This window comes from Halyomorpha halys, unplaced genomic scaffold (genome assembly GCF_000696795.3).
Source record: "Halyomorpha halys isolate HHAL.00 unplaced genomic scaffold, Hhal_1.1 Scaffold617.1, whole genome shotgun sequence".
Taxonomy (NCBI): domain Eukaryota; kingdom Metazoa; phylum Arthropoda; class Insecta; order Hemiptera; family Pentatomidae; genus Halyomorpha; species Halyomorpha halys.
In genome coordinates this window covers 22285-41841 of record NW_027113876.1, presented here as the reverse complement: position 1 = coordinate 41841, position 19557 = coordinate 22285, and the positions used below count along the sequence as shown (strand labels likewise).

Below are 19557 nucleotides of genomic sequence, written 5' to 3'. Positions count from 1 at the left end.
ACGTTAAGAAAAAATTCCTTTTTTAATAAGTTTTAAGACTATATTCATTAAATTGTTGTCTGTTACAGAAGAATTAGAGATTTGCGGGTGGTTTTTTTAAACAAATATGTGGGTAATTCTGCCTCTTCCAAGTTCCAGTGATTTCAGCAAGAATAATTAGAAGTTACTAAAATACATCAAAAATATTTAATGTATATATATAAAATAATGTTATCTTATAAAGATAATGAAATTAAAACTGACTGACAAATAAAAATAATTTGAATATATAATAATAAGTGTTAGTAACAGCTGAAGTTTTATTGTATGCAGGTATCAAGTGTTTATGACGCAGAATGTAATTAAAATGAAAAAAATGATGCTGATAATTTTGATAAAACTTTAAAAATTGTAGAAATAAATTCTTTTGATTTTTTTCCTCATAACCATATGAAATTATAATCGATCATACGGATTCCATTAAATTAAAGCATTTGGTGTAAAGTTGTTTTTTATTCGAACATTATGTTCTATAATGAGGTGACAGAAAGGTGTTTTATTATCTGGATTGTCTCTCTAGGTAGTCTGCTGGGTCAATTCATTAAATATTTTTTCAGGTTAATGACTTCCATTTTGAATGAAATATTTATTAATTATTCATAACATTGTACAACGTTTGGGGACCACTGTCCCATATTCATGCACTTTAAAACCTCATGATTTCATATGGGAAATCATGTTAACCATTTGTGCATCTTCACTTCTCTCTCAGAGAATACAATATAGAGTAACCTAAAACTAAAATAAAACAATTATTCCTTCATTTACAAAAACATACTGACTACTCATACAATTTAGGGCAAATCGTACAGATTAAATATTAGAACAGAAAATAATCAATTTATATAATAATAAAAAAAAGAAAGAACCACTGCTTCTACACACAAACAAAAACACACACAAAAACAATTGTACACTCCACCTAGTGTATAAAGTTTCCCTGGTATTTAGAGGGCGGGGGGCACTCTAGGTGCCTAGGTGGTGACATATCAGGCAGTTTTAACTGCTCGAGGTCCTTCTTTTGCGTGGTTCACTTAAACTTTCTATTGTGACAACGTTGTGTTGTCGAAGAGTAATCACCCTAAATAGGCCCTCGTAGCGTAGTAACTCCTTTCCGCGATTGGTCCCTATTTACGGTATACGATGGTCCCAATTTTAACCCCCCCCCCCTCATCACGTCTCTCAAATTGAGGTTATGACGAGAAACCCTTTTCTGTTTTCCCCTCTGTATGCGACCTTCCCCCACAACTTCCGAACGACTACATTTTGGTAACTATTTCTTCCCCCTCCCCCGATTGCAGTCTCTGTGGCGTCCCCGTAGACCGAAAAGCACCTCAAACGGCGAAATACCCGTGACGGCGTGAATCGAATGGTTATAAGCCGTAACCACCTTGATCATTGCCTCATCAGGTTCTAACCCTTTGTCCGGATTGTAAACTCGGAGGTGATCGCTGATCGTGAGGTGTAATCTCTGGATCCCACCCCTATCTTTAGGGTGTCCCGGAGTGTTGTAATGCCACCTAAGTTTCATTTCCTATCGGATGAGGGAGTTATCCAACTCTCGCCCCCCATCAGAAGAAGTAGAGTCAGGAACGTCATAAAATTGGAACCATGTGCGTAGTGCACCTAATACCGTTTCCGCCGACCGATCCTTTACCTGTTCCGCCATTGCCACCTTACTGAAAGCGACGTATGTCACCCACTTATACCCTTTCCACGTAAAAGTGTCAATCTGGAGGTCAGTCAGTGGTCTGTCGGCCGTAGGTGTTTCCTCCTGTGTTCTGGGGGGGATGTCTGTCATATTTTATACTCAAGCACACGTTACAACCCCCATTGTATCTTGTATCGTTCGACGTATCTCCCACCAAAAATATCTACGTCTGAGAGCTTGAAATGTTTCATTTAGACCCCGATGGTTCGTTTTGCCCTGGCGGTAAGCAAGGGTAATTTCTTTCTGGCGCTCTTCCTCTCTAATAGTTTTCACCATCAGCGTTCACTGAATGAACATACGATCGACACCTATTTGCTCTGACCGCTACAACCTCTTAATCTTATCCCAGATTACGGCGTTACCCACGTAGATGTGATATGTCCTCCCTGGTTTTGACGCGTCTCTGAGGGCTCTACAAATTTGTTCCTCCTTGGCTCCCGGTACTGACCAAATTGTTGCAATCTCGCTTTTTCTGTATCGTCCATATTCGATTTTCATCAGACCCGATGTCCTAGTTTTCCAGACGATCTGGCGGGGTTTGGCATTGATAATTTCCTCCGATTCCTCCATCTCCACGGATCTGTCCCTTTCCGAGCTCACGTGTTTCGATGGTGGGGTTCCCTCACCCTGCCCTGATGCGTCTCCTGGGTCTCTTCCCAGGGACCCCTCTCGAACGTGAATGCCGTTTTATGTTGGTCCCTTGGATGCATCATTATCTGGTAGTACCCTGCTTTGAGGTCCAGCGTGATGAAAACCTTTGGGCCCCCCGTTTCGAGGACATACTAGACAGACTTGATACTAGAGGGACTGTTATATGGCGACGTACTATTAACAATGATCCTCTATTATTTAAGTTTCTCTAGCTCCTCCCGGATATGATGGCGAAGCGCCTGCGGATACCTTCTCTCCTTTACGTACGTGACCCTTTCCGTTTTGAGTGGTATCTTGTGCACCGCTTCCCCCGTCGCCCCCAGTGTACCCCTCTCTCTTAAAAAATTTCCCGACATTCCACTTGAATGGAGTGACGCCAATCTTTCATACTCGAAATCGCCCCTACTCGCCCTTCCTCCCCCCTCTTGACCCTATGACAACAAAATTTCGTTCCCCCTATCCAGACACGACACTTACCCCTGTTAAGCCTCAGACTAGCCCACACTTTCTCTAACAGATCACACCCGACAATCAACTGATACTCCCGTGGCATGCTTATCACCACGTGTACTACAAGGGTATCTTGTACCTCTCTCGCTCCCCATTTACGCAGCATAATTTCTACCTCCCCTTCTAAGCTACGGGGTCCACCCAGGGTGACTAATTTACAGTGACATACCTGAACCTGTAATGTCCCTTCTCTTCTTGCAGCTTCTCCAGTGCTTCTCGACTAGCAATTGTCTGAGAACTGCCAGTGTCGATGAGATACCTTACTCCACCCTCTCCAATGATAGGCAGACTGCCGTGTTTGCTCCATATGCTGTTATTCACTAGTGTGCGGTTGCCCCTCTGCCGGCACCCTTCTCAGATCACTGATGTGGTTCTTCGTCCTCCAGTCGCTGGCCTTCCGCTGCTCCTTCTGAGTTTATAGTCTTTTCTGCTCCCTGGTTCTTCGGTTTCGCCCTCCGTTTCAGACCCCTCCGAGACCTCCGTAGACTCCCTTGAAGATCCTTCAGTCCTCCGTCTAATGCTTCTCCTTTGCACCCGGTGGGCGTTTATCTCCATGGGGTCATCTCTATGTTCATTACTTTTTCTATATATATATATATATATGTCATCTCTATGTTCATTACTTTTTCTATATATATATATATATATATATATGAGCACTGTTTAGCGATATGTCCCTTATTCCTAAACTCGAAGCATCGAGTGCGGGGACACTGTGCCACCAAATGCCCAATTTTGCCACACCTATCTTTCAAGGGTTATTCTTTTTTCTGGTTTTCTCTGTCTCTCTCTCGTAAACTCCTGCCGTTCTCTTCTTCTCCACGAATTCGTGTGATTTCTGGGACGGCTGTATTGGACCCTCATCCAGTTTTGGTCATCAGTTTCCATGTGGGATTCCCTTTCCCGGGCACTTGCGTCGATCAGTTCCTGGGAATACTGTACGCTCCTTCCCTTTTTCCAGTCTCCCTAGCTAACTGGACCTTGAGTATAGAAGCCAGGAACATCATGCGGCCTTGCACCTGGTCCGTTTCCATCATTTCGCTGAAGTTGTCTGTGATTTGGTTGAAGCGGGGCAGCAGTTCGGCGGCGTACTGTCCACTGGATTGACCCTGTCTTTTCCTCTCTCGGAACATTCGAAAGATGTCTTCTTCCGGGACCCAGCGCCCCCCCCTCCAAATGCCTTCTTCAGCCTCTCCTTTACCGTACTCCATGATGTCCCTTCGTCAGCTTGGATCTGGTTAAGGATGCATCTCTTTACCCGGCAGACCACCGCAGCCTTCAGTTCATCAGCGTCCTCGCTGTCCAGAAGATCCTCTGATTTCTTGGCTTCTATTCTTCCCATGACGCGATCACAGCCCTTAAGGAGGTGGTTTAATTCCCCGGCTTCCCCAGTGGATAAGTTAAAAGGACCCAAGTATTTATCCACTATAGACATTAAATCAACCTACTGGTAGGTGCCATTAGAAGAGAGCAGCCGTGAAAAAACTGCATTTACAGTACCAGGAAGAGGTCTATTTCACTTTTTAAGGATGCCTTTTGATCTCCATTACGCTCCATAACATGGAAACGCCTTATAGACCAAATTTTAAAACCAGACCTTGATTCTTATGTATTTGTCTATCTCAATGATATTATAATAATAATAGCTCCGGATTTCGAGAAACACCTACTGATATTGGAAGGTATCAGCAATAATGAACTACCCAAAGCCCAATAATGTGAAAGGAGTTCGCAGATTCATTGGAATAGCTTCCTGGTATAGAAGGTTTGTACCGAATTTTGCATAGGTTATTTCACCATTGACTGAACTCACGAAAAAGAAAATTAAATGGAACTGGGGAGAACTACAGGAAAAGGATTTAATGACATAAAGGAGATACTGGTGTCAGCACCACTCTTAACCTGTCCAGATTTCAATCTTCCGTTTGTATTACAAACGGACGCATCTAATTCGGAACTGGGAGCAATTCTATCCCAAGTCGGACTTGATGGAAAAAAACCTATTGCTTATGCAAGCCGAGGATTGACTGGCGCCGAGAAGTACTCAACGACTGAGTTGGAATGTCTGGCAGTAATATTGGGCTATTGAAAAATTCGGCCATATTTAGAAGGAATGGAGTTTAAGGTCGTAACAGATCACATGCCTTTGAAGTGGATTCATAGCGTAAAAGAACCAAATGGTCGACTTGCACGATGGTCTGTGAAATTGCAGCAATATCATTTTTCGGTTAGACATAGACTCGGAAAACTTCATAAAATAGCTGATGCTCTTTCTAGGTCTTTGGAAGATGGTAGGGAGATAGCAGACATCACTATAAGGAATGATGGTCATAAACCAGATGGATGGTACGGCAGTAGGATCACAAAAATTGTGAAGCAGCCAGAGTCCTATCTGGAGTAGACCATAGACAATGGTATCCTCTTGAAGAGAGTAGCCGACAGGAACGACATTCTCGGGGAAGACAGACCCTGGACGATTGTGGTCCTCAAATCAAAGAGACCTTCTCATGGACTATCATGACAGCCCCGTATCAGGTCAACTAGGTTCGTATAAAACATTACGGAGGCTGAAGGAAAAATATTATTGGCCAGGCATGAATTCGGATGTTAGACGCTACGTGGCAAGATGCCAAACTTGTGTGGAGACCAAACCAAGTCAGCAGATCCCACCAGGTTTAATGGGGGAACAGAAAGTTGCAGAATATCCGTGGCAAAAAATAAGACTTGATGGGCCCCCTTACCGTTGTCGACGAAGCAAAACAGATTCATACTTTGTATTACAGATTATTTTTCGAAATACTCCATCTTAGTCCCTTTGAGACTACAGGCAGACTCGTGGTGAAACACATAGATGAACAAGTATTTCTCATGTTCGGAGTTCCTCAAATAATAATCTGTGATAACGGGGTCCAATTCAAAAGTAGAGAATTTAAATCCTTGATGAAGCAATATAAGATTACTACATGGTTTACGGCTTATTACCATTCGCAAGCCAATCCAACAGAAAGGGTTAACGGAGTGATAAAAAGTATGCTGACATCATACGTCAAGGATAACCATAGGACCTGGGATAAAGAGTTACCAAAAGTAGCTTTTGCTCTGAAGACGGCAGTACACGAATCTACTGGTTTTACACCGGCGTATATAAACCATGGCCGGAAACTAGCAAAAAGTGGAAACGTCCATGGAGTAGACGACGGTAGGCCAAAACTGGCTCCGAAATATAAGAAATGTCGGATCAAGAAGGTGGTATCACCCATTATACCAGAGCTAGTTGATTTTGGTTCTGGTGTAAGCGCGGGGAATTGGCATGTCCAAGACTTAAAGTTAGATCATCAAGGTGAGTCAACGAATGTGTAAACATTGTCTTTTTCTTTTGTTTTGGTCCACTAGGTTTCCATTATTTTTTTTTATGAGGAAAGGGAGGGGTGTTACGGTTGCCATGGTGAAATAAAAACACTATTATATATACTGTATATAACTGTGAAGTCGGGTGATGAGAAAAAGGGACACTGAAACAACTCACTAGCTTGCTGAAACAACTCTGTTTTATTTCGCCTTTTAATTCCTCTTAAATACATTCTATGTGTTTTTAGGATTAAGGCTGATATTGCGCCTGGCCATACCGTAAGATTACTCTGTAGGGTCCAGAGTATGGTGGAGTGAGCGGTAACCTAACGGAGTCGTCCCTTAGAAATACGTGGGTGGAGTCCTTTAAGGCTCGATGCACAAAGGTCTTGGACGTGCTGCTACAGTATGGCGCCGGGCGGAGATTCTTCATGGCCTCCCGTAGGGTCATCAGCGTCGATTCGGAGTCCTCCCGACGTCCTGATGCCTCGAAGAACTCTCTTGGGAGGCAGCCTCTACGCCCAAATACCATTTCCGCTGCGCTGGCTCCCACGTCATCTCTCACTGCCGATCGGAGGCCTAAAAGAACTGATGGTGCCGTACCTGTCCATCCCGACGCGTTCAGTGAAGACAAGAGGGATGTCTTGAGGGTCCTGTGCCACTGCTCCACGCAGCTATTGGACTGAGCATGGTACACCGTAGTCCTGTTACGTTGGATACCTAATATACAAGTAAGATCTATGAACAGATCTGACTCAAACTGGCGCCCTTGGTCCATGGTAATGCTTGCTGTCGTGCCATAGCGGGAGATCCATGTACCCACAATCGCTGATGCAACCTTGGTACTTGTTATCTCCTCCAGAGGGCACACCTCAGGCTAACAGGTGAATTGGTCAATGATCGTTAGACAATACCTCATACCGTCGGAGTTTGGCAATGGTCTGATTAGGTCAACGTGTATGTGTTCAAACCTGGAACTGGGAGTGAAGGTACCTGTAAGGAGGGGTTAATGTATGACGAATCACTTTCGATTTCTAACATGAAATACAACACCGAGTCCACCTTGAGATGTCCGCGTTCATGCCAGGCCAGAAAAACCGCTGTGCTACTAGCGGTCTTGCAGGCGGTGGAAAATTTCCTCTCGTAAGGCGTTAGGAACGCATGGCCGCGCCTGAGTGGTGGAGGTCTCACAGAGGATTGACGTTGCAATACCGGGAGGCTTAATCCATCGCAGTCGAAGGCGGTCATTTTTCTGGAGCTCTATAACGGTTAGGACTTTCTGCTGTTCTGCAACTATTTGTGCATAATCGTCAGTACACTCGATGTCCTCGACCCTCGAGAGTTCGTCGGCGACGGTGTTTTCTTCCCCAGGTTCGTGGTAGATATCGGTCGTAAACTGGCTGATAAACTTAGCCAGACGATTCCGCATGGGTGTAGCTGTTTCTGGCTTTTGATAGATACCACCTTCCAGCGGTTTGTGGTCCGTCCATACCTCAAAATATCGTCCGTCCAGTTAATGCCTAAAATGCTTGATGGCCTGGTAGATTGCTAATAGGTCCCTATTGTAGGTGGCATATTTCTTCTGTGCTGGGGCAAACGGCTTGAAAACAAATCCGAGAGGTCGGCCAACACTGCTGTCTTTCTGCTGTAAAACTACTCCCATTGAGGTGCTGGAGGCATCGCATACTAGGACTAGATGAGCGTTTTCCTTAGGATGTCCTAGCACTGCAGCATTCTGTATGGTAATTTTGCATTGTTAAAATGCTTGCGTGGAGTCTTCGTCCCAGTGGACTGGTCCCTTGTCATTCTTCTTCGCCCCAATGCGGAACCTGTTGAGTGGAGTTTGCAAATCCACCGCTCTGGATATGCAACGACGGTAGAAGTTAAACATACCTGGGAAACGTCATAGGTCCCTCATCGTAGCCGGTATGGTATATGATTCAATGGCTTCAACCTTGGCCGAAAGAGTGCTAACGCTAGTGTCGTTGACCATATGGCCTAAGAATGCGACATCCTGGCGAACGAAGACACATTTCGAAAGGTTCCGTAGTCTTCAAGTCGTCGCAGGACTTCCTCCTCATATGTTTTATACTCCTCTTCGTCTCTAGGGGCGATGATGATGACGTCAGGCGAAGTTGAGACCTTGAAGCACCCGAGCCCGGAACCGTTGGAAGGTCTCCGATGCGTTCCTTAGACCAAAACACATTCGAAAAGACCGAAGGGTGTAATAACCGCCGTTTTCAGGATGGCTTATGTTACCGGAATTTTGTAATATGATTGGTTGAGGTCAAAAGTAGTAAAGATCTTCTTACCGTTTATATTAAGGTTGACGTCCGCCAAGTGAAGAACAGCGTATCTATCTCGGACCGTCCTGACGTTAAGCTGTCTATAATCGCCGCAGGGTCGTATGCCTCCATCCTTCTCCCTAGGTGAAGTGGACTGGCTCAAGGGCTATTAGATGGCCGGCAAATCCCCTCTTTAATCATTTGCGATCACCTGATTCACCAGCTGACATCCGGCGAGATCTACTATGATATTATAGTGATGTAGTAGATCTGCACCGATGATTGGATGACTCATGGTTGCCACTATGAACCTCCATGTCATTTTGCGCCGAAGACCCAGGTCAAAGTTTTGAACTACGCTCCCATACATAGAAATGGGCGTTCCATTGACCGCGTACAAGGTCAGATTCGTGCACGGCTTTACTTTTTTATTCCTCTTCGAAAAGACAGATATAGTGGTTCCAGTATCCACTCGATATCTGATTCCAGACTTTTTGTGGATGATAAAAAGTCAGCGATTGGTTATTTCTGCGACTCAACCCGCCTTATTCACCGCTGCTGCTAGTTTAAAGCTTGCTTCCAATTGCATGGCTGGCTGTACTTGATAGCCTTTTTCCGAATTTGTCGTGGTAAAAACAGAGACGCCGTCTACTATCACTCCTCGATACCCTGCAATTCCAACTGAGTGACATGGTATCGCAGCGACTCGTCCTAGATCCCGTTAGTGGTTTTAGTGCTGCCACAACCGCAATTAGGTCATGAATCACTGCTGAAAGTTTGCCATTCTCCACGATGTTGATGCTGTGTGGTTCCCCTTAGTAGAATTACCTCAGACCAAGTGGATCTCTAGATAATAGTTATCTTACAAGAGCTGAACAACTTGTATAAACCACAGGTTATTAAATGCGGTAGCCTGGATAATGCGTTGGGTATTGTCGCCGATTCCACTAATTCTCTCTGCTCCTCCTCGCCGGTCAGAAGGTCAATTAATTCGTACTTGTGCATGCTTAACTAAAGTCCAGTAAAAATAAATAATTATTAAACTCACGTTCAGTGTCACCACTTTAATGCATGTATCAATAGAAATGATGATCGGTATTAGTATAAACAGTATTTATCAATTGAGTTATAATGTTTACTACTAAATTACACAACCAAATATAAACTAACATTAAAAACATTTTTTAGCCAAAAACAAAAAAACACATAATAATAATTCGATGATCGAGAGGTTTCAAAATAGTTTCATAATATTTACAATGTTGCCATCATATAATCATACTTAATTCCTTATTTCAATTGCTTAAAAATGTCTTTTTAGTCTATTTATACTTCAATTTAATACGTTTTACGAAAATAAAATTGTTAGCCTAGACAAAAGAACAAATTTAGTAGTTGTCTTCCCAGTGACACCGATACTACGTCAAAGAAGAGGCCCTCTTCAAATTATAATATTTAAAGGGAAATTTTATAATCAGAAGAAGTGATATATGTGATATATTGTTTGGACATGGGCAACAAATTAGAATTATTAAAGATAGAAAAATGATTTCCCTAAAGAGAAAAAAGCCTTTAAGACAGAGGAATGCTTTGAAACTAGATTTTACGTTTATAAATAATTTTTTTTTTACTCAATGTATATAGATTATTAATATAAACTTTCGGTGGTGATAGGAATTTATATAATATGAGTATTTGTTTAATTTATTGTTATTTCAAGCGTAGGACCTAAAGTTATTTCATTTTAATATATATTTAAGCTAAGATTGTATATTGGTACAGGTAATATTAGCTCTTTGTAACAGCAGAACCATCTTACTAGGTTAGGCTGTGTTGACAGTACAGCACGTGGATTATACGTGAAAGGTAAGAATATAAGTTTGTCGTGTTTTATATTATTCTATTTATTATACTAATAATTTGTTGTTATACTAAATCTTTGTTTACATCATTATGTTTACAATAAGTTTTACTTAATCGTCACCCTTTGCCTGACATTGAATGCCACGACTTGGGTTCAGTTTACAAAAAATTCAAATTTAGTTGCTAATACTCGTGCATCTGTATATTCAACCTAAAATGCAGTTTATTAACTATATAAAAAAAATTTTCCTGGTTCAAACCAGATAATTTTTGTGTATTTGCATCTATTTAAACCTTTAAATCATGTGTGTACTTCAATGAAAATAACTGCTGATCTTTCAGAGGTCCTCTTTTGATCAATTATTGTTGTGTAAGTTTGTGTTTGTATACTAAAACTTTTTTTTTTTTTGATATAATTCTGATTTTGATTTATACTAGTTGATCAATCCTTGCTATTTTATCTTTAATTCATTGAATGTAAGCAAATTTTTGGCATCACTTCTACTATTATTACTTCACTATTTTATTTTCTAGTTTCATTATAAGTTTAAAATATTTCAGTTTGCTTTCCGACCAGATTTGAACTAATAAAACAAAACACAGATTTGAATTGAAGCTATAAAACTATTTACCAAGTACAGCTCAGCTTCCTAACTTTTATTAAATACTTTGTATGTTAATATATTTTAAAATTCAATTAAATAATGTGGCATTTTATTTCTTTTTGAGCTGGTTTTGTATCTAATTGAAACTAGCTGTTGATCACTTGAAATCAGAAAGTACTTTTCTCCTCAGTGTGATTGGAATAAATTGTTTTTTATCAAAGTAAATTGGCTTATGTAAGGTATGTACTGTGTAACTTTAATACTTTTATTTACAAGTCTGTGTAAATGTTTATACCTACTTTATTATTTATTTCTATATTAAAAAAAAAAACAAAATAATTAATGAGCAAATTTTCTAGTTTTAGCAGATTGATTTAGGCACATTTATAGCCTATGTTGATATGTGATTAGTTGATTTGGGTTTTGATTACTTTTAACCCTGTTTTGTATATTAATTGTACTAGATTTTTCATGTTCTGGCATATAATTTATTTGAAGCTGTAGGTCCTTCTACATTTCTTGAAAGTTTATTTGAATTTGTATTAGTTTATTCAATGGGAAACTGGATATTAATTAACAGTGAATAGAACATGAGTGTTTGATACTTGCAGCTTTAATGAAATATCTACTCTACAATTTTTTAATGTTAATAATTCTTTGCTAACCTGCAAATAATTTAGTAATTATAGATGTAATAATTTGTAGCTTATTAGTTTGTTTTAGTTGGTCATATGTTGCATTTATTTAGAGACTCTTATTTTAAATTTTGGTTATTTAATTTCTGTTTTTGTTACAGGCCTGAAAAATGACCAACTCTAAGGGTTATCGACGAGGTACCCGTGACTTGTTTTCACGGGGCTACAGGAAACATGGCGTCATTCCACTTTCCACATACATGAAAGTCTACAAAGTTGGAGACATTGTTTCAATTAAGGTAATTTTTAAGTTTTTTTTCTTTCATGTACAAACTTGATGATAAAGCAGAAAAAGCAAAACTAAATTATTTATGCTTTATAAATAATATAGCAGAAAAACAAAACTATACTATTTATGCTTTAAAAACCTCAATGAATTTTAAAATATTCTTTGAAATCTAGTCTTTTCATTCAACTTCATAATTATCTAAAGAACAATAACTGCAGGCACGTGAATAACAAGAAACTTCTCATGCTTTCTTCAAAATGCAAAAAAAAACTGTGAACACACAAAGTTTTAATTGATAAAATTAAAAGGGACTAGAATCGCCCTACTTAGTAAGTGCCCAGCTCCAATACTCAATAGTAATGTAGAGTATACTGGTACTGGTAATGGTGGGGGGAACAAGTCTGACAAGTGGGCCTATTGGTCCTTTTTGCCATCCCCAAGGCAAACCAATGGAATGACTCTTTATGTATCTTATTCCTCTATATTGAATCTTTTCGTCTTTCTAATGAAATTCAAAAGGGACTCCCAATCTATAGAGGAAGCCTCATTTCCTTTAATTCTATCAAAGCCTAATATCTTAATGAGGCATACCTACCACAATCAGTATATGTAATGTAAGGCAGTCTCTGGGGCCTGTCTGCATAAGCAGCAGATTTCATCATGAACTATTCCACATATCTTAAGATGTCTTTTAAGTCTGCATTGACCTGTCAGGACTCCTATTAATAATCGGAGTTCGTTTCTGTTAAGACCTAGCAGCCACTTAGTTTTAGAAGTAGAGAGTTAAGTTATTAAAATCTTGGCCTGTCTCAGCCCTATAGAATTCCTCCACTTCTTACCGGCTTTCTTCCATGTCCAAGAACTACTTTTCTCTGATGACTTTTAGAGATGCCTAGGAATGGTTCTGGTCCTATAGGAGGGTGCTCAGCCCCATTTCTAGTAAAATGATCAGGTTTTTTATTACCTATGATTCCCTTGTGTCCTGGGACCCACACAAACTGAAGCTTCTTTAAGCACGCTAGTGATTTTAAGGCTTGTTTACACTCTCTTACCAAATTAGAGGTGACTCCAAGGCTTGAAGGGCAGACAGACTATCTGAAAAGATGGTGATACCAGTCTTTTCACAGCTAGTGACTTCGGGGCATAAAGACAGTCGAGTGCTTGTCAAGTGGGAAGCTTAGTTCTATGCCTAATTCTTTAATGTAAACTCCTGCCCCCATTAGTCCTGTCGAATCCATTCTTGATTCATCAGTGAAACAGGGCAGATAATCTCCTGGGGTTTCCACTAAACCCTGTACCCAATCCTCTAACTTTAGGTGTAAGTAACTAATCTTAGTATCTAAAATGGGTGTTTTATCTAGAAGTGGTGAGCAGTATTGTAGTATTGGTAACTCGCTTTCCACCACTATAGCTATTGTCGCGTGACCAGTAGCTTCTCCTGTCTCTGTCCACTGTCTATTCTTCTCTCATTAGATAGGTTAATACCGCTTCCCCCTTAATCAATAAGTGGAGTGGTACTAGGTAGAGTGTAAATGTTTAGGTACCTTTAGATAATGAGGTTTATAGTAACTGAATAAAGGTAACACTCAATCTTAAAATTATCAAATAAAATTTATCTCATAGACATTGATTAGATACTAATATATATACTAAAATAAACATGTTTCAATCCTTCAATTAAATTATTTCATCCAGAAAGTTTTAAGAACTCAAAAAACTTCTTTCTAATTTAATTTTAAATAAAATTTAAGTTAATTAGGAAAGAAGTTACACACTAAAAAAAACTATCTTTTTCGCTCTATTGTTTTTAAAGGATTTAATCTCTTTTTGTTAATAAACTAATATATATTTAAATTAAAGCTTTTGCCCTACAGTGGTGGAAATTTTTTCTGTTTCAAGTTTAAACTCAAAAGTCTTAAGTTTTTTTAATGCTGCACAAAATGCTAATAATAATGCGTCCAAATGTGACCAAAATGCTAAATATCTGAGGATTTAAATTATATGAACATTGCAATTTTTATTTTTGAATTCTACAATATAATAGATAGAGTTTTATACATTAACTTAAAACAATATATTAACCCTCAATACATGATTATATGTTGCGAGGAAAAACTTTATTAAAATATAAAGTTGTGCTGCCCAACTTCATTGGGTTGCTAGTCACACAACATACTTCTTACAGTCTAATCAAATGATATTTTTAATCCTACATTAAATAAGCCTATACAAGTATACAATAATAATTATAAACATTAGTAATATACAACACAAGAACATGACTTTTTTTTTTTTCATTTCTTTGGTTCTTTTATCTTTTTTTTTTCTTCCTTTACCATCCTTTCCCCTTTCTCTCTTGCTTTCTTTTCCTTCCCTTCTTTTTCCCTTTCATATTTTGGTTTCAACCCAATGTGCCTTTAACAGAATAATGGATAAAATAGTGTTAGAGATATGAGAAAATATATGAAAGATACTTTAGTGACAAATATAAATTTTTAAAAATCAACAAACTGTTAAAATACATATTAAAATACTAAACATTTCAACAAAAATAATGAAGCAATAAATAAAATAATAAAATAGCAAATAAGATATGCAATGTATACAAAAATGAATGAAAAAATTTTAAATTTCTTGAATTCAGCATAGATAACTGAATCACTTTAGTTGCCTCTTTTCGACAGTGTCCCTTAGGGCAGTTTCTCCAAGGTCCCTTTGTATCCTAATTTCCTCTTTGTTCTCTCCTTGTTCTACCAACTACTCTTCATAGATACTTCATTTCAGATACTGTAACTTAATTTCTGTGCCTGAACAACAGAAAATAAAGTTACTTAGTCTACTTTTACTACCATAAAGTAGACTAGGTAGGTAGGTAGGAGGGTAGCCTTAAGGATATGAAGTTTGACATTGATTTCTATCTCCCTTTCCCTACTACAGTATTACAGAGCTGATAATGCACACTATTTGCCATTTATTCCATTGGAAAGCTCTTGATAAAAGTTTACATTTCTGCTGAGCACTGATCCAAGATAGGTTTATCCACCAGGTGTTTCTAGTATATCTTCCTTGCTGTGGAATTATCAATTCTTCTTCACATCCAATGTATATTAACTTGCTTTACCTTGCATTCAGTGCCATGTTCTTCCTTTCATTTATTCAGTTCAGCTTCGATCACGTTTTAATGTAAATTTTCATTTGAGTCTGTGGTGAGGACTATATTGTCTGCAAAATCCCTAACCTGGGCTAGATTTTTCCTCATATTCCACTTTCTCACAGTGCCCGTGTTTGCATATTTTTAAAATCTCATCCATGACTATGATTGAAAGGAGTGGGCCATTTGGCATGATGTTTTCTGATTTATAAGTATGTTTGCTTAGAATAATTTTTGTTAAAATTTAATGTAAAACAAAAAAAAATTAAAATTATAGATTTAAACTTGAAATTAAGAAAAAAATGCAATATTCACCTATTGGACAGTGGAATTAGGTGAGTTATTTTTAGCTACTGACTAGCAGGTTTAGGGAGTTCCAATAGCCTTCTTAATTCTCATGGCTCAGGAGAAAGACTACGAAAGTGTAGGTGGCAGTTAATTTCAGCTATACTATCCTTTTTGTATTTTTTTTTTCAGTTAAGCTGATTAAAATTTTTACTAGAACTGTTGTAGTTTATGAAATGGTAATGTAATGGCATGTAAAATATTTTACTTTACAATACATAATAATTTTTCTATTATTTTTCTATTATTTCTTAAATATATTTATGTTAACATTATATATATATAAACCCATATTTTTTTTTTTTTTTTTAGGGAAATGGTGCTGTGCAGAAGGGTATGCCCCACAAAAGTTATCATGGGAAAACAGGACGAGTTTACAATGTAACTCCTAGAGCGTTGGGTGTGATTGTTAACAAAAGGGTTCGTGGAAAAATATTACCTAAGAGGTTGGTATATTTTCTTTCATGTTGTGATTCTATGGACTAGATTTTAGATTGATTTCTGGTTTTTATTAATTGGTTTATTACTTGATATTATTTTGGGATATTTTATCCTAATTTTTTCAATTGAGCTTAAGTTCAACTAACTGCTTGCCAAAAATTAACCTATTCTTGCCCAGAGCCTGGATTGACTATAGTTGATTGCAGGTTTGGCAGTAGAACTTTCTTTGACTGAAAATATTTCCTTATAATGGCAGGCTCTGCTGATAAAGTTTTAAAGGTTATACAATCAAATTTCATTTTCTAAATTTATTTCTGTTTGAATACTCTTGTATGAAAATAGAATTTTATTAAGGTTGAATTTTCTTAATAAATTACTGAGTTTCAGAAATATTTTGAATTCAATATCAGGAATAAATTTGGTATCATCATGAAAATATTTTAAATCCATTCAAGCGTTAAGCATATCTACCTCTGTCTTTGCATTTATTTAATTCATTAGTGAAATATGTTATGAAATAGGAATATATCCTAGGAAAGTTATAACCTAGTGTTGAAAAATATTTTTGATTATTGTGTTGACAGTTCTGTATTATCTTAAAAAGAATATATTAAAGGAAGTATATGTACTTATTTACTTACCATATAGTTCTACACTTCTGAGGTAGACTTTTGTTTCTCTAACACTTTCCTTCATTCTTCTCCGCTAGTCTTCATTCAGTCTGATCTCGGTGTGCTCAACAGCTGCTCACTATCTCTATCTCTTGCATGGGTAATTAAGATCCATAGTTGTCGAAGATTATCTGTTCTGTTTCATTTTATATATCATGTTCCCTTAAGAATCTATTATCTTCATTGAGACACCATTTTCACAGTCATTTTAGTCACCGTAAACAGTTGAGGAAACTTGAATTATGAGAAAAATGTTAATTATCATAATTATATTACAGTATAAAGCATCAAGCTCACTAAAAGTAACATTTTTTTTATTTATTATTAAAAAATTTAATGGATCTATGTAATAAAAATTACCTACTGTAAAAGTAATGTTTCTTGTTTAATGACTAGAAAATTTAATTTTCCTACTTCATCCGAACTTAATCTTATTACTTCATTGATTTGATATAAGTTAGTTTCTAAATAGTTTTCTTGGTATTAGCTTTTTTTAGGCAACCAATTTCAGCTTGATACGATGGTGGTTTGAAAAGTTCTCGGAATGTACTTGAAAAAAGTGTCTTACCTCGGTGGAACTGCATTTATTTTTCAACATTGTCTCCCTGTAGATTAATGCATTTGGTCCAGCGATGTTCCAATGCCTTGATTTGATCCTATCTCAAAAATTAGATTCCTCCAGACCTACAAAATACCTCTCCAATTTGGCTGTCAGTTCTTCCGTTGTAGGAAATCTCCGTCCATCTAGGAAAATTTTCAGCTTGTGGAAGAGATGAAGGTTAAATCAGGTGAATAAGGTGCATGTGGCAACAATTTGTACCTCAGTTCATGAAGTTTTGCCATGGCAATAGCACTTGTGAGCAGGCAGGTGTTGTCCTGATAAAAGATGACTTTTTTCCTTGCCAAACCAGGCCTTTTTTCGGGTATGTCAAGAGCCACAGCACCCATCTTGTGGATAATTCTTTTCATTCCGAATTCTTTAGTTAAAATGTGATATACCCATTCAGATGACATCCCAACAGCTTTAGCAATCTAACGCGCTTTCAGTTGACGATTCTCAATGACCTTTCGCGATCAATTCTGGGACCGTAGCATTTTTTGGCCGTCCACTATATGGATCATCATCTAAACTCTCCCAACCAAATTTAAACTCGCTGATTGACTTAGGAACGATTGAATATAAAGGAGCAGAGTCCCTCAGTGTGTTCTGAAAGTCAGCATGAATTTCCTTTGCTTTCATACCTTTCTTTACAAAGTACTTAATCACTGCTCGAATCTCAGTTTTTTCCATTGTCACAAATCACTACGCATAAAACGATTAAGAGTCGTCACTACCACTCACAAAGGATGTGTGATCAATGCGAGGGATCCTCGTTGCTCTAGCACTGACATCTAGCGGTGATTCTGAGAACTTTTCAAACCACCCTCATATTTCTTTTATAATGTTAAATGTTTTTTTCTTTTAAATTTTCAGGATTAACATCCGTATTGAGCATGTCAACCACTCCAAGTGCCGTGAAGATTTCTTGAAGCGTGTACGAGAAAATGAAAGGCTCAGGAAAGAGGCTAAAGAAAAGGGTATTCGAGTTGAATTGAAAAGACAGGTTAGCTACTATTAATTTTCAATTTTTTTGGTATGGCAGTAATAACTTTTTCACTACTATGCTTTAGAGAACAGTGTATAAATAGAGAGTGAGTGCTGTAATTTTTAATTTATTACCTTTGTCTGTTTTCACTTCAATTTATAAGTAATTTACCTATTACTTCTTTGTTAAACCTAGAATGAAATCTTTTTAATTTTTGTCATTTCATCACCAATGGTCATTTTAGTTTTGACTGCCGTCAAAATAGCCCTGAAGAAGCCCTGCAACGTGGGGCGAAACGTTGGCTCATTAAATTAGTATATTTCTACTATTTGAGTTTTTCTTGACCGCACCCGGACCATATTCCTTTCATCTTTTTAATTTTTTTTTTTTTGTGCGATTGTTTATTAATTTTTTTGAGATACTGCATTCTAAGAGGAAAGTGATTTTTCTTAGCAGTTTTAAAAGTGGTGGTAAACCTTAAAGGGTTGGGAGGTGAAAACTTAGATTTTTCTGAGAGAAAACATACCTGCAAATCATCTTTCCTCCATCTTTTGTGAGCCAACCCCCTATTACCTGCAAATCATCTTCATTCCATCTTTTGTTAGCCAACCCCCTATTTTGGACTCTCTCCTGGGATAATATTTCCAATTCTATTTGTAAATGTCATTGGTATCTGATTTACATGAGATCCAGTTGTTCCATTGATTTGTTATTTCTTCTTAAAATCTCAATTTCTATAATTTTTTTCTGCTCTTATTACTAGGATGTACATTTCAGCAATCATGAATTATTGTTGGATTTGGTATGAATTGTGACTTTTATAATTAAATATTTATGTTTTGTAACTTGCTCATTAATACTGAGGAAAATAAAATTAATTGTTTGCTGAATTATTATTAACTTAAAATTCTGCTTAGTTTATATGTAAGTTATATTCCGTGTGTGTGTGTGTATATATATAATTTATTTTCTGATTTGTTTTTTCTTTTACAGCCTGCCCAGCCACGACCTGCTCATTTGATAACTGTCAAGGAGCCTCCAATAATGCTCGCTCCTATACCTTATGAATTTATTGCTTAAAAATAAATGTGTTTTTTATTGATGTAGTTGTTTTAAAGGTTTGATCCTATTCCTCAATTATATTGTTTACCAATTATAATAGCTAATCTTGTTATAAATCCTAATAATTTATATTTATTCAATACTTATTGACTGCATCTATAATGTGGGTAACATCACTACTTCCAAATCAACTTGAAGGCTGAAGATGGACAGAACTGAGTTAAGTTTAATGTAGCCTGATTAATGTAAGTGAGTAGCTACTTAAAATGTAAGTTCCCCTAATACTTTATATTGTGGTATTATTACCACATATTGTGTTCCTCTAACCAGGTCAAAGATATCAACACACCTTATTGAGTTTTACC

The 19557-nt window shown here is 37.6% G+C and overlaps 2 protein-coding genes across 2 annotated transcripts; one reads left to right on the top strand and one right to left on the bottom strand.

The window, feature by feature from the left end:
• Positions 1-6509: 6509 nt before the first annotated feature.
• Positions 6510-7037, bottom strand: LOC106684789 (uncharacterized). Its single transcript, XM_014427062.1, has one exon. The coding sequence runs from the start codon at positions 7035-7037 to the stop codon at positions 6510-6512; it is 528 nt and encodes a 175-aa protein (XP_014282548.1).
• Positions 7038-10326: 3289 nt separating this feature from the next.
• LOC106684794 (large ribosomal subunit protein eL21) lies at positions 10327-19232 on the top strand. Its single transcript, XM_014427069.2, has 5 exons — positions 10327-10410; positions 11809-11946; positions 15745-15878; positions 18019-18148; positions 19124-19232. Exons 2-5 carry the CDS (start codon positions 11818-11820, stop codon positions 19208-19210), a joined length of 480 nt encoding a protein of 159 aa, XP_014282555.1. The 5' UTR covers positions 10327-10410; positions 11809-11817; the 3' UTR covers positions 19211-19232.
• Positions 19233-19557: the final 325 nt, after the last annotated feature.